This window comes from Salvia splendens, chromosome 1, assembly GCF_004379255.2.
Source record: "Salvia splendens isolate huo1 chromosome 1, SspV2, whole genome shotgun sequence".
NCBI lineage: Eukaryota > Viridiplantae > Streptophyta > Magnoliopsida > Lamiales > Lamiaceae > Salvia > Salvia splendens.
This window is the reverse complement of record NC_056032.1, coordinates 1,154,518-1,168,858: the sequence shown is the minus strand read 5'-3', so window position 1 is coordinate 1,168,858 and position 14,341 is coordinate 1,154,518. Positions and strand designations below refer to the sequence as shown.

General features: G+C 38.9%; 2 protein-coding genes across 3 annotated transcripts; both read left to right on the top strand.

Moving 5' to 3' along the window:
• Positions 1–1,531: 1,531 nt before the first annotated feature.
• Positions 1,532–5,122, top strand: LOC121806818 (probable alkaline/neutral invertase D). Of its 2 annotated transcripts, XM_042206980.1 has the most exons (6): positions 1,580–1,688; positions 2,607–2,655; positions 2,746–3,200; positions 3,287–3,718; positions 3,890–4,448; positions 4,612–5,122. In XM_042206980.1, the coding sequence occupies exons 3-6, from the start codon at positions 2,781–2,783 to the stop codon at positions 4,905–4,907; spliced, it is 1,707 nt and encodes a 568-aa protein (XP_042062914.1). In that variant the 5' UTR covers positions 1,580–1,688; positions 2,607–2,655; positions 2,746–2,780; the 3' UTR covers positions 4,908–5,122. The 2 variants fall into 2 exon arrangements, with proteins under 2 accessions (XP_042062907.1, XP_042062914.1); XM_042206973.1 differs by lacking the exon at positions 2,607–2,655 and having other exon boundaries at positions 1,532–1,688.
• A 5,120-nt stretch (positions 5,123–10,242) lies between these two features.
• On the top strand, positions 10,243–11,889 carry LOC121793265 (transcription factor TCP23-like). Its single transcript, XM_042191338.1, has one exon. It carries the CDS (start codon positions 10,527–10,529, stop codon positions 11,706–11,708), a length of 1,182 nt encoding a protein of 393 aa, XP_042047272.1. The 5' UTR covers positions 10,243–10,526; the 3' UTR covers positions 11,709–11,889.
• Positions 11,890–14,341: the final 2,452 nt, after the last annotated feature.

Genomic DNA, 14,341 nt, shown 5'->3' with positions numbered 1-14,341 from the left:
AAGGGCCATAGAATAAACGAAATATAAAATGACAGATGCATTAAGTTATGATTTATGAATGTCATAACTCTCAAGGCCCCTCAATAATTATTTCTACGACCACCCATAAATGTGCCACTATATATTATTGACAGTTCGTTCTATCTTTATAGTACGATAATTTGTTTGTGATATTTACAGTATATTATTTCAGTATAAGGCAATCCACGTCCATGTCTCAATACCATCTCAATACCGTTTGAAATCTTTTTTGGTGTCGGATTTAAAGACTCGCAAAGCCACTCTCAGAATGTCGGCTCCACTAGCTCCGCTTTGGTAATTCTCCGCTTCACGCTTGTAGATCACACAAAATAGTTTGACATCTTTGTCGGTTCGCTCAAAATGACTGCGAAACATCTTCATGTTGTGGTGGAAGGTCCCCTTCGGCTTTTGCTTGTTGCATACGTCGGTGACCTTATCCCAAAAATACTTGCGGGTTTGTTGATTCCCGACGATGGGATCGTACGACGTGTTGATCCAAGCATCGAACAGAGCCATCGTCTCCGCGGAGCTGTATGGATGACGGCCTAGGTCCTCTGCTGGCTTGTCCTCCTCCTCTTCCTCCTCGTTTCCGGATCCGTGACTGGCGGAGCTTCCACCGTCTCGTCCTCCTCCGTCTCTTCCTCTTCTAGCTTCGGCCGGAAGGTTTTTCGGAGTGTGTTCCTCTAGAATATTCTCCCTAATTTGGGATAATCCCTGCGTTTGCTCATACCTCAGGGAGGAGGGACGATAGTATGCATCAACTGGAAAAGATGGTGTTTGGTACGCCGGAGTCGATGAGCCTTGGGTGCCCGGCGACGAACCGGAACCGGAAGCACCCAAAACATTGTATATGCCCCCCAGTCGACAAGCGCGTTCAAGTCGAAGCCGCTCTCGCCGCCGGAGTTTCCGTCACCGGACATTTTTCCAGAAATTGGAGAGGAAAGAGAGATGATATGATAGTGATGAGAAGAAAAAAAGATGAGATATAATGTGTTTGTGTGTAAAATGAAAGAGGTAATGTGAGTATTTATAGAATAAAAAAAAGAAAAAATAAATAATTGTTTTTTACCGTTTAAAAATTGTAATTTTTTTAAAAAAAACGATTTTTCTGAAAAAAAAAACGATTTTCTGAAAAAAAAATTAGTGGAATAATAGTATATAGTTTCATCTATTATTTTTTTTTTAAAAAAATTTGTTTATCCAATAAAAAGAATTTGTAAATATTTATAATAAATTTCTTACATGTATCACATTTTACACCGTCAATTAGTAGTACTAATTTATTACTAACTCGTCTAAAAAATAGATAAATTTATAAATGACATGAATTTTAATTTCTAATTGATAAAGTAATGGAAAATGTGGAAAAATAATATTAATAGATTGTGGAATTTATATTTAGAATAGCGTGTAAAATTAGTATTGGTCTATATTTTTTTTATTAAGGTTAGTAGTACTCTAATTTATAATTAGGCATTCATTTCGTTAACAGGGTTGTTAGTTAGTTAGTTAGGCTTTCGCTCTATAAATAAAACCTCAGCCCAATTTAATCTTTTTTCATCTCTTGTCCAATTTTTTCACACCTCCTCTCTCTTTCTCCCGCCGCCGTCTCATCTCTCCCGCCGGATTCTGCCCTTCTTCCATTTCCCGGCTTATATTTCTCCAAGGTCAGCACTCCCTCTCCCTCTCTCTCGATCTGATGAGAGAGATTTAGATCTATTACAGCCTTTCACTTCTTGTTGGCCCGTTTCAGCAACTGATTCTTTCAATTCTACTTTTTTCGCTCCACGCCCTTTCGATTTTCTGGCAATTTCTGCTATTTTTCACGTGATCTTGTCCTTCAATTTCTGTAATGCGGCTTGGCTTCTCTCTTTCTTTTTTTCCCACTTCACTTTTCTTAAAAAAGATTCAATCTTTATGCATTTTCACCTCTGAATTTGGAGTCGTTTAGCATATTTTGTTACCTCTTCCAGCGTCCCGTGATTTCGGGGATATTTTAATTCTTAATCCTCTATAAAAAAATATACTAATATTTTCTTGCTTTTTATAATCCGTGCGTAGTATATTTTTAATGATAGGTTGTGTGGCTAAATTTGTCAACCGTTTAGGCAGACTAATTAATTGAGCCGTTTATTCTTGCAAAATTTTAGATATAGATATCTTGCCAAATTTCTACTAATATTTTAGTTGCCTCCAAGATTGTGTAGCTCCATATTTCCTTTCTATGCTTACTCGCTAGTTTCCTTATTTTTGTGAATAAAGATGTGGATTGTGTATAAATATGGATAAGAATTTCACTTATATGGAGATCTTAGTTTATTTGTTCCTATTTATACAGTTGTTGGATAAGATCATATTTATTTTGCTAATATGTAATCTTTTATCCTTTACTCATCTTCTTGGGTCCAATTTCTTCTTTCATTTCTTGTGGAGTTTGATTTTCATCTTTTTCTGCTGTCATTGTGGTTAGTCTAGAATATAAGAGGTGTGTAGTTCATTGTGTTGGTTTTGTAGTTTTAGACATTCTATTTCTTGATAGGACTACTCCATTATCTATATAGACTAATTGCATTTTCGTGGTCCAGTAATCGCACACCCTCCATGGGATTCGAACTTTGGACCATGAAAGTGCAGGTGCTCAATTTGTTAAGTGCGGTTATTTTATATGTTAATTGCAAATGGTTCGCATTTTTTACTGATGGTTAGTAATTCTTGGTGATACAGAGAGTAGAACTCGTGTCGGGAGGTCTTAGAAGGCGATGGATTGCGTCAAGGTTCTTCTTGCTGGTGGAAAGGGGGGAGTGGAGGGTGCAAAAGAGCCGGGGCTCAAGAATGTGAGCTCCCACTGCTCAATATCAGAGATGGATGATTTTGATCTCTCTAAGCTACTTGAGAAGCCTAGATTGAACATTGAGAGGCAGAGGTCATTCGATGAGAGATCATTGAGCGAGTTATCAGTTGGTCTGTCAAGAGGCTTAGACAATTACGATAGTTACTCACCTGGGCGGTCAGGATTGGACACCCCTGCCTCGTCTGCTAGGAACTCGTTCGAACCACATCCAATGGTTGCTGATGCTTGGGAAGCCCTCAGACGCTCGTTGGTGCACTTTCGTGGTCAGCCAGTTGGCACAATTGCTGCTTACGATCACGCTTCTGAGGAGGTCTTGAATTATGATCAGGTGCTGCTCTTTTTCTTGGAAAAAACTTAATTGCAAATCGTAATTTTGGCAAAATCTCTCTGATGTGTGATTGTGACTTACTGCAGGTGTTTGTTCGAGATTTTGTGCCGAGTGCGTTGGCCTTTTTGATGAACGGGGAGCCGGATATAGTCAAGAACTTTTTGTTGAAAACTCTCCAACTTCAAGGATGGGAGAAGAGAATAGACCGATTCAAGCTTGGCGAGGGTGCTATGCCAGCTAGTTTCAAAGTGCTTCACGACCCTGTTCGCAAGTCTGACACGATCATAGCAGATTTCGGTGAAAGTGCTATTGGAAGAGTGGCGCCAGTTGATTCCGGTTTCTGGTGGATAATTCTCCTCCGAGCTTACACAAAATCGACGGGTGACCTCTCTCTGGCAGAGACTCCCGAGTGCCAGAAGGGGATGAGGCTTATCTTGGCCTTGTGTCTGTCTGAAGGTTTTGACACGTTCCCTACTTTGCTGTGTGCTGATGGTTGCTCGATGATTGATCGTAGAATGGTGAGACATCTTATAACTCTCTTTCTAGTGCTTCACATGCCGGACTGGTAGATATGGATATCGAGCATGCTTTTTTATGATGTATGTATCCGCGGACTGAGGAATTGAGTCAAGTTAGGGATTTCGATTTTGGGGGGTGCTTATATCAATTTCGAATCTTTAAATTTGCAGGGAATCTATGGCTACCCTATCGAGATCCAGGCGCTCTTCTTTATGGCTCTAAGATCTGCTCTATCCATGTTGAAGCATGACGCAGAAGGCAAGGAGTTCATCGAAAGAATAGTGAAGCGTCTCCACGCTATGAGTTACCACATGAGGAGTTACTTCTGGCTCGATTTTCAACAATTGAACGACATATACCGGTACAAAACCGAGGAATACTCTCACACTGCTGTCAACAAGTTCAACGTGATCCCTGATTCGATCCCGGACTGGGTGTTCGACTTCATGCCAACGCGTGGTGGTTATTTCATCGGAAACGTCAGTCCCGCGAGGATGGATTTTAGATGGTTTGCTCTTGGTAATTGTGTTGCCATATTGTCTTCTCTTGCCACTCCAGAGCAAGCTTCTGCTATCATGGACCTTTTCGAGGAGAGATGGGAGGAGCTCGTCGGAGAAATGCCCTTGAAGATATGCTATCCGGCTATTGAAAGCCACGAGTGGCGGATTGTGACCGGATGTGATCCAAAGAACACGAGATGGAGCTATCACAACGGAGGTTCTTGGCCAGGTGAGTGTCACCATCCGAACTCATATCTGATCGCATATTTGTTGTATCATCGTTGTTGTTTGTTAGCGTTTCGATTTGAATTTTCCGTAAATCAATATGTTCGAATCCATTCACTAAACACTCTTGTATGTTATTGCTAAACTCTTTTGCATCTTTGGAGCAGTGCTTCTGTGGTTGCTAACAGCTGCGTGCATCAAAACCGGGCGCCCACAAATAGCGAGACGAGCAATCGACCTTGCAGAGAGCCGCTTGCTGAAGGACAGCTGGCCTGAATACTACGACGGGAAGCTAGGGAGATACATTGGGAAGCAAGCAAGAAAATACCAGACGTGGTCCATTGCCGGATACCTCGTGGCAAAGATGATGCTCGAAGATCCCTCGCACCTGGGTATGATCTCGCTCGAAGAGGACAAGCAGATGAAGCCCGTCCTCAAGAGATCCTCGTCGTGGACCTGCTGATCAAAGGGAGCAGCGCGTTCGACATAATGTGTTAAGAGCGATGGAAGCGTGAGGCGAGACACGAGACGCGGTTTGGAATCGGAACTATGATTCTTTGGTGATTTCTCCCCCCTTGTTTGTAGGTTTGGGTTCAAGATTTGAGTGTAATTAGTCTCTAGCAAGACTTTATATCTCTTCCCTTAATTTTCCTAATAAAGAAAAAAACAATTTCATCATATGTGGTTTATGTTTGCTCTTCAAAGGGAATTTTCTCAATTTGAAGATTTTGTTGGTTCTATGCCCAATTTTATTGATATGCTACTTTTGTGTTCATTTCTTATTGAATTTTGTTTGAATTTTATGTAATAAAGTTGAATTCAAGCGAGTCAATAAAGCTTGTAACTAAAAAGGTAAATATTCGATATATTCTTAAAATATAAATTACTTCATTGCAAAAAATATAATATGCCCACTAGTAATAATATAGTAATAAATTGAAGGTATCATCCGATTCTAAGATTGTGTAACATGGAGAAATCATGCATTCTCATGATAGGTAACATTAGAATTAAATTGCTTTTTCCTTTTTTTTATTTTTCTTACTGTATTTAAATTTATGAGGAGTAAATTAGGGAAGGCCACCATGATTTTTATTTAATAAAAAAAAGAAAAGTGAGAGTTAGGTGGTGTTATTATTTAGTGCATGTGATGAGCTGGTAGTTTTGTTGCAATGTGTAGAGATGACCTGTCCAACCTTAGCTTTTAAATGGACTCATTTATTCAAACCTATGATTTGTCACCTTCATTGCTCCATCTCTTATCACCTCTTTGAGCTTGAAGCCATCATAGATCTCTTTCGAATTCGATTTTATAATATCTTCTTGTCGACTCATTTTTTAGATTTATATTTATGACTATTACTTGCCAATTGATCTCTACCCCTCGCTCTTTTGAGTTTGAAACAACCGTATCTCGATTTTTGTAGTACTCTCTTATTTTTGTCATACGCTTAGTCATTTTCTGGAAAGATCAGCCAATTTTCCATTGTAAGATTTTATGTAATGGGAAATTTTGGAAAACACTTGAAGTTAAAGGTTTTGAAAATACATCAAACTTGTAACATAATTTAAATCTTTACTAATGTAGTGAAAAAATACATGAACTTTTAGTAGGCAAACAAATTTTCATAAATGACAAGTCAATACATCAAAATGATTGTTTTATATAGTTTGTGATGAAACATTATGTTCTTGCCTAGTTAGATATTTTGACATGCCACTTCAGATTAAGACAATGTCGTTCTAGACATTTCGGTATATGCCACTTTGGATTCAATTTGGACAAAATTCGATTAGAGGGAAATTGACTATACTCTAAAAATTCATGTATATTTTCATCGTATTATAAGTTACTGGTAAAAACATGAATTGATTACACCCATTTATATGCTGATATTTTAGTAATCGCTTTAAATGTCGTTGAATGTTGATAATAGCATATGGAAAAGCAAACATGAATACATAATCGGATTAATGATTGAGAAGAAAAATCAATCAGTCATCCTAATCCAGAAATCTATATAAATAAATAAAAAAAGAGTATTTGTTGGATTTAAAAAAGGCAACAAAAGCTAGACAGAGACTTCAGCCTAAAGTTTTGGTTGAGAATGTCTCCCAATCCTCATATTTTTTTATAGTCTACGTTGTCCAATTATTTACCCTTCAAATATCTTTAGCCGCCTTCCTCACCATGCAATTATTAACATGAGAATCACATCAACATTATTTTAAAAAGAAAAACGACAAAATAATTCTAACCACAACATATTTTGAAAATTATAATCATAAAATAAATATCTTAAATATTGGTAGCTGTTGTTAGATATAGGTAATTAGATCCGAATTTCTGTTATAATAATAGTACTGTGTAATAAATAATAATGAGGAAGTCTCAGTTTATCTATTGTGACACTCTACTTTAAAGTCAATCTAATTTTATTTTTATTTCATTTCTTAAATAATGAAATTTGTAATATATGGTTTAGATTATGTAGTGACAGCAACTTAGGTGGGGACGACTTTCTCAATTAGTAGTTTTTACCCTCTGTTGCTTCTTATAAATAGCATAGTCCTATAGGATAATTGAAGATAAATCCGAATTTCAAAATTATTTTGGATTTTAAAAATTACGAGACTGGACCAAATTTGACCTATCTTTATTCATGTGACAATATGCCCTTCTTGCATATGCCAATCATCTGAATTTCACGTGCCAATAAAAATAAATAAAAGTTGTATTATCCATAGTTAATAGTATTTTTATGAATCAATTTATCATTATAGCTAGTAGAATGAAAAATTAATCATCATTATGAATTACTAAAGTAGTGTAACAATTTCTTCTTTCCCATTAGAGCATCCACATCCGTGCTCTTGCCAACGAGCACGGATATGGGCCAGGTCCCACTTTTTCTGCATACTCTTAAGCAAGAGCACAACACCCACATTCGTGCTCTTCCGCAAGGACGAGTACAAGGGTCCCACCATTCCATTATTCAATTTAAATAACAACATTTCTACAAAATTAAAATACATTAAAAATACCCGGAATAATATTACAAATTACAAAAAATTAAAAATTACATAATTAAATTCATAAAAAATTAAAAATTGCATAATTAAAATACTAAAAAATACTTAAAATCCTAAAATATAAAAATTACATAATTAAACTCCTAAAAAATAAAAATTACGTAATTTAAGCTTAAAAATGCCCCCGGGGAAGACTAGTCATCATCCGGCAATACCCCCAGCGTTCTTTGGAGACCCCGTATCATCGCCACATGCGATCGAAGTTGCTCGGGGGCCATATTTGACCTATCGGCCAAATTGAGTTGGCCAAAACCCCCCACAACGAGTTGGTGGGGGGTTGAGGTGGCACATAGGGAGCGGGAGCCGGTTCGAGAGCGGGGGCGGATGGAGTCGCGGCGCTACGGCGGTTGGCCGCCGCCTTCTTCCTTCCTTGCGGTCAGCATTGGAAACCGCTCAGGCAGGTGTCGGGGCTACCCAAGTTGGCTAGCCACGTCTTCGGAGCCGGCGTCGGATAGGGATACCGACCTTGACTGTTTGGAGGAGCCGCTAGAGGAGGATGTTACGCCTCCCCTATACTTCGGATGCGACCACGTGTCTTGCCAAATGTTGAGGTACTTGAACGTCTTGTAATTCATGGATTGGTAGGTCGACAAGGCGGAATTGATGATGTCAACCTCGCTCCGGCCGCTCCCCACCGACCGCTCTTCGTAGAGATAATACCTCTGGAAGTGAGAGAATTTAGAGCATGCACAACGGTGGACGTCGGCCCCGCGTCCGTCCGTGCCAACGGCAAGGACGAGGCTCGCCGCCGCTGCGCTCGCGCCGTGCCAGCGAGCAGGCGACGTGGCGGCACGCGATTGGGCAACGGCATAGCCGTTGCTTTTGAATATTTTTTTATTTAAAATTCGTTATTTAATTTTAAATAATGATAAAATAATAAAAAAATATATTTTCCAAATCCCAAAAATATGGCTGTTTTTCTGATTTTTTTTAAATTTTTTTGAATTTTTTTTCCCCAAAATCATCTATAAATACACACATTCATCATCCATTTATCACATCAAATCATCTCTCATTCATCTCCCATTCATAATTCTTATACAAACTATCAACACATTCATCCCTCACTCTAAACCTCAAATGGATTCCACCCATCTTATGGCGGAAGCGGAGTGCGAAGAACAAGAATACTACGAACAACATCGTGCAACGATGTGGGCGAAATTCGGCAATGAGTAGTGGTTTTTTTAATTTTTAGTATTTTAATTATGTAATTTTTAATTTTTATGATTTTAATTATGTCGTTTTTTATTTTATTTGTCATTTGTAATATTATTTAGGTTTTTTTAATGAATTTTAGTATAATGGAAATGTTTTTGTTTAATTGAATTTTAAATTAATTGTGCTCGTTCTTGCGGAAGAGCACAGCTGTGGGTGTTGTGCTCTTGCCAGAGAGCAGGCAGAAAAAGTGGGCCCGGGCCCACAACCGTGCCACTGGCAAGAGCACGACTGTGGATGCTCTTAGATGAGAATTGTGTAGTGTGGTGTGAATTTTTGGTGTGAAAGTAGGGATATTTATAGATGAAAATGTGTATTTTTGGGGAAAAAATTGAAAAATAAATTAAAAGTGGGTAGAAAACGGATATAATTTTTTGGGAAGTGTGATAATATATATTTTTTTAATAAGATTTTTTAATTAAAATCTGATTTTTTTAAAAAAATTAAATTGCCAACGGCTATACCGTTGGCCAATAGGAAGCTGCCACGTCGCCAGCGGCAAGAGCGCAGCGGCGGACAGCTCATCAGCGCCGCTGGCACGGACGGACGGACGAGCTTGTGCTCGCCGATGTGGATGCTCTTAAAAAATGTACAATTTTTCATTTTGAGTTGTCCCATTAAAAATGACATATTTTCTAAAATGAAAATAACAACATTTCTAGTTTATCTCTCTTATTTTATTATTTGTCCACTTAATTTATAAAAATAAAATTATATAAAATCCCATATAAAAAAGTAAGTATTTCATATTCATAGTATTAGTCATTTAAGCCACGTAAATAATTTGTATACCGCTAAAAATTATAGCGGTGGTGTGTTTGTGGGAATCACCGGAGAAAGATATGGACACCGCATGTATCAACATCGATTTTTTCTTCATTCTTTATACATTCCAGTTTAATTCTATTATGACTATGTGTATATTTTTTTGGAATCAATTAAGCCATTATTTAAACAGTTGATCCAACCATAATTTAATACTTTCAAATAGTACAATCTTAGTGATTCTTCCACAATTTAATTTCAGTGACCGACTGCCCCCAAGCACAAAACACCATTCTTATATCAATGAGCCTGGGTTCGAATCCCACTGCTGTCGTGTAGTTGCTTCCATCTCTCAGTCACAAGTGTGAGGCCTTGGGAGATGGGCTTCTGGCAGCCAGTGGGTTAGAGCCTCCCCCTTAACGGGCTACTGCGTACCCTGATTGAACCCCCTCACATGATGTCGGGCCGGAATGTGGAGGCCACCAAGGCGACGGAATCGCACATCACTCACAAGATAGCTATAAAAATATACTAGCAATTTCATTACACACGTCATGTAATAGTAGTCGGTGATAATATATATATAGAGATTTTATACGCATCAATAAATATTACTATTAGTAAGCATAAGTCTTATAATATGAATGGTGAAATACTACTACTCGTATATAAAAGCAAAAAAACAAAAGATGGAGCCAGCTAAAATGCACTGTGACAAATATTAATTGCAGAAAGACCCCACGGGTGGGGTGGGCTTCTCTTTCTGCAAACATTTATTCATCTTTTTGTGTCTGGTCCCCCACTTTCTCTCTCTCTCTCTCTCCAAAGACACCAGTCAACCACCAATTCCTTCTTCCTTTTGCTCAGTTGCCTCTACAGACTTTGCATTTACATTTGCATCTTGTTTTCTCCCCTTCTCTCTCTCTCTTGATTCTTGAATCCTATGATTGGGGCTGCGTTTGATCTGATTTTCTTGAACAAACCTCCCCTCAAAAATTAAAAAAAAATGGAACTTATGGAGACACACACCAAAAATCAAGGAGCCAATAATAATTCCAAGTCGGACCACCACCGCGACCTCCTCCACCACCGCCTCCAAAGTCAAACCGAACCCGGTTCTGGGTCCGGTCCAGCCCCGCCCCATGGTCCATTCATGGGCTCCATCTCACTCCAACAACCAACAAACTTAGCCCACTCCCCTTCCTCCACCTCCTCCGCCGCCTCCACAGCCATCATAAGCAATAGCGATGAAAATAACAATAACAACAGCGCTTTGGCGACCACTAAGGTCGCCAAGAAGCCTTCAAAGGACCGCCACACGAAGGTGGACGGCCGCGGACGGCGCATACGGATGCCGGCCCTGTGCGCCGCCCGCGTCTTCCAACTGACGCGGGAGCTCGGCCACAAGTCGGACGGCGAGACCATCGAGTGGCTCCTCCACCAGGCCGAGCCGGCCATCGTCGCCGCCACCGGCACCGGCACGATTCCGGCGAATTTCTCGACGCTCAACCTGTCGATGCGGAGCAGCGGCACCACCATCTCCGCCCCGCCGTCGAAGTCCGCTCCCCTCTTCCTCGGCGGCGCCGGCGGGATGCTCGGATTCCACCACCAGCTCACCTCCGCCTCCCATTTCGGGCAGGACCCGGATGAGAATTACCTCAAGAAACGGTTCAGGGAAGACGCGAGCGGCGCCGGTTCTCCTAAATCAGCGAGAACCGGCGTCCATGAGCAAGAACCGGGTCAGGAGAACAAACCCGGTTCATCCCAGCCGGCTGGGTACATCCCGGCTCCCGCCATGTGGGCGGTGGCCCCCGCCGCCGGCAATGTCGGGAATGCCTTCTGGATGCTCCCGGTCACCGGGAGTGCCGCCGCGACGACGGCCGGGCAGCAGGAGTGGCAGTACAAGACAACCACTGCGCAAAGAATGGGCGGGTTCGAGTTCTCAGGAACCGGGCGGTTCAACCCGGTTCAACTTGGGTCGATTATGCAGCAACCGGTTCATCAGGTCGGGTTGGGCGTGACCGAGACAAACATGGGAATGCTAGCGTCCATGAACGCCTACAACAATAATAACAAAAACAACAACCACAACATAATCGATCTCGGCATGAATTTGGACCACCACCACCACAAGAGTCAGCCGCAACAAAGCAACAGCGGCAACGAAACGGCCAAAGATTCACAATAGTTTGGAAAAAAATGAGTTTGCTTCAATACACTTCCAATATTTTTCCTTTGCTTGTAGTAGTATTTATTTTACCTTTTCAATTTTTTTTATTGCTTAGGGTAAAAATGTGCATATGTATTTATTTTTTAACTGTTGTTGGCTTTGCTAAGTAATTAAGTCATTTGCCCTCTTTCTTGAATTAGGCAACATTGCATTTTATGGAACAACAAATTTGAGAATGTTGGCTTCAAAATAGAAAATTGTGGGAGTTGTGTATGATTTTAGGAGTAAATATTTCAGTGCAGAAAAACCTGAGTCTTGAAGTTTGTGATTATTAAATTATTAAATAATTGACTGTACTCACTACTCATTCATTCTGTTTTGAGTAATTTACTGATTGAAATAATTGGTTTGACTTTTTCTTTCGATGAGGTCTCTGTTTTCATTACATTTTTTTTATTTATGGAGAGAGATAGACGTGAGATTATTGTTTAGTTTAACCGGAACAAAATGGATGTTATTCATGCCGACACTCTGTTCTTGGTCTATTTTCTCTCTCTGCAAATGCATAATTTGGAATATTGCAAGCTTCTTCCAATAATTTATACTACTAGGTTATACTCCCTCAGTCCGTCATTAGGAGTCTCATTTCTTGACGGCACGAGTTTTAAAAAATGTTAAGAAAAGTGAGAGGAAAAAAGTCAGTTGAATAGAGGTCATACTTGTATATATTAGTTAGAGGTCCTACTTGTATATATTAGTTTTAAATGAAATATGAGTGGAATGAGTTGGTGGAAGGTGTGACCCTATTACCATTTATGATAAAAGTGAACCGGGACTCCTATTCGCAGACGGACTAAAATGGAAAAACGAGACTCCTATTCGCGGACGGAGGGAGTACTCGTATTATATAAGAATTAATTTTTTTAAAACATATTTATGGCAGCAAGTGCACATGAAAAAAATACTCAAGAAAGCATAGGAATTAAAGAGGGAATCAAAGTCACCTTATTTTGTCTGTCTTCTCACACCCTAATTTCAGAAAAGCATGCTACTACTTTTTCTATTCCTTTTGATTCTCTTTACTACACAACCACCAAACTCCTTCACCCATTTCATTGGATCCCTTTCACCTTTCTTTTTTCCTAGCTACTCCATATGATTATGTATTCGAGGAAATTGTATACATCGCCCGTCTCATTTCACTTCACCGGATGTAGCATCAACGTAAGAAAATAGTTATGAGTTAACTAATCTTGAGATTCCAACTGGCTACGTTTTTGCACTCACGTACGACGCAATGTGTATCCCGTTTCTCTATATAAAAGATCTAATTTCGAGTCGAAAGTGATTTCAGTTAACTAATCATGGGATTCAAACAACATCATGCCAAGAACTTGATAAAAGAAAGAAGTACAATGTCTTTTTCTTAATCTCTACAAAGGAAGTTATCACTAGAAGATTCTCAAATCAATATTAAATCATACTAAGAAATTTCAATTTTCAAACATGAATAGAAATTTTATGTACTGACAATGTACAGGCAAGATGTGGTTGGATTGGATATGTCACACCCAATTATAAATTAAGATGGTTCCAACAATAAGATATGTATATTATATATACATGTAATTATGTATACAGCTGAAGCATCAATATTCTTGTACTACAAGACATTTAAAATAAATAAATAATGTGTGTGCAGCAGTACATCTAGCACATATCACTTTTTATTTGTATGGAAATACCAAATTTTGGGAAGGATAACATATACTACATGTAATAAAAAAGTATACCAAGAATAATACTATACAAATCTTCAAGAACACATGATTCATGATTTAGAAAGATTAATTTCCAAAGCACTATATAAATAATAGTATCCTGATGTTCGGATTTGTTTGCTCTCAAACATGTGCGTGAGCCTTCAACTTAAGCTCGAGCTTGAGCTCGCTCGAGTACGACATTATCGAGCATCACATGGGCCGAGCTGGGCATTAGATGGAAAGTCATGTATGAATGCCAAGGTTATTATTGTATTAAGAAATAACTATCAGACATTTTCACATTTTTTATTGTCATGCCACTACACCGGTAATATGAATTACATCCAAATTTTAGTTTTTAACACACTTTGTTTTTTTGATTAAAAAGTGAAATTTTTATTGAAATTTGGCATGATTCGGAATTTCGATCAACAATAATTGAAAATAAAATTTATTTTTAATTCATTGGCAATATATCCAAAGGTATATTGGAGTTGCATGAGCATGTGTTGTTGTAGACTTGTAGTTTTGGACTTGGTTGTTGTTTTGGCTATATTATTATTGTTGTTGATCAAAATTAGACAGCAGTTTTCTATATTTAGAGATCACTAATCGAGCAAAACACACCAACAACTCATTCACAAATACTACTAAACAACAATGCCTGCAAGGGCAACACAGTTGATTCCGGATGGACAGAATTGCAGATACTTACACCTGAATAAAGACAATATACTTGGTCCTAATTCGAATCCAAACACCAACAACGTCAACAAGCATTTACTACAATCCAATACATACTAGACTACAATGAAGGTATGAATTTGATATCGTTTTTTTTTCCTTTGTTGCGGAAAGCTTACTTTTTGAGATCAACTTGCACTGCGC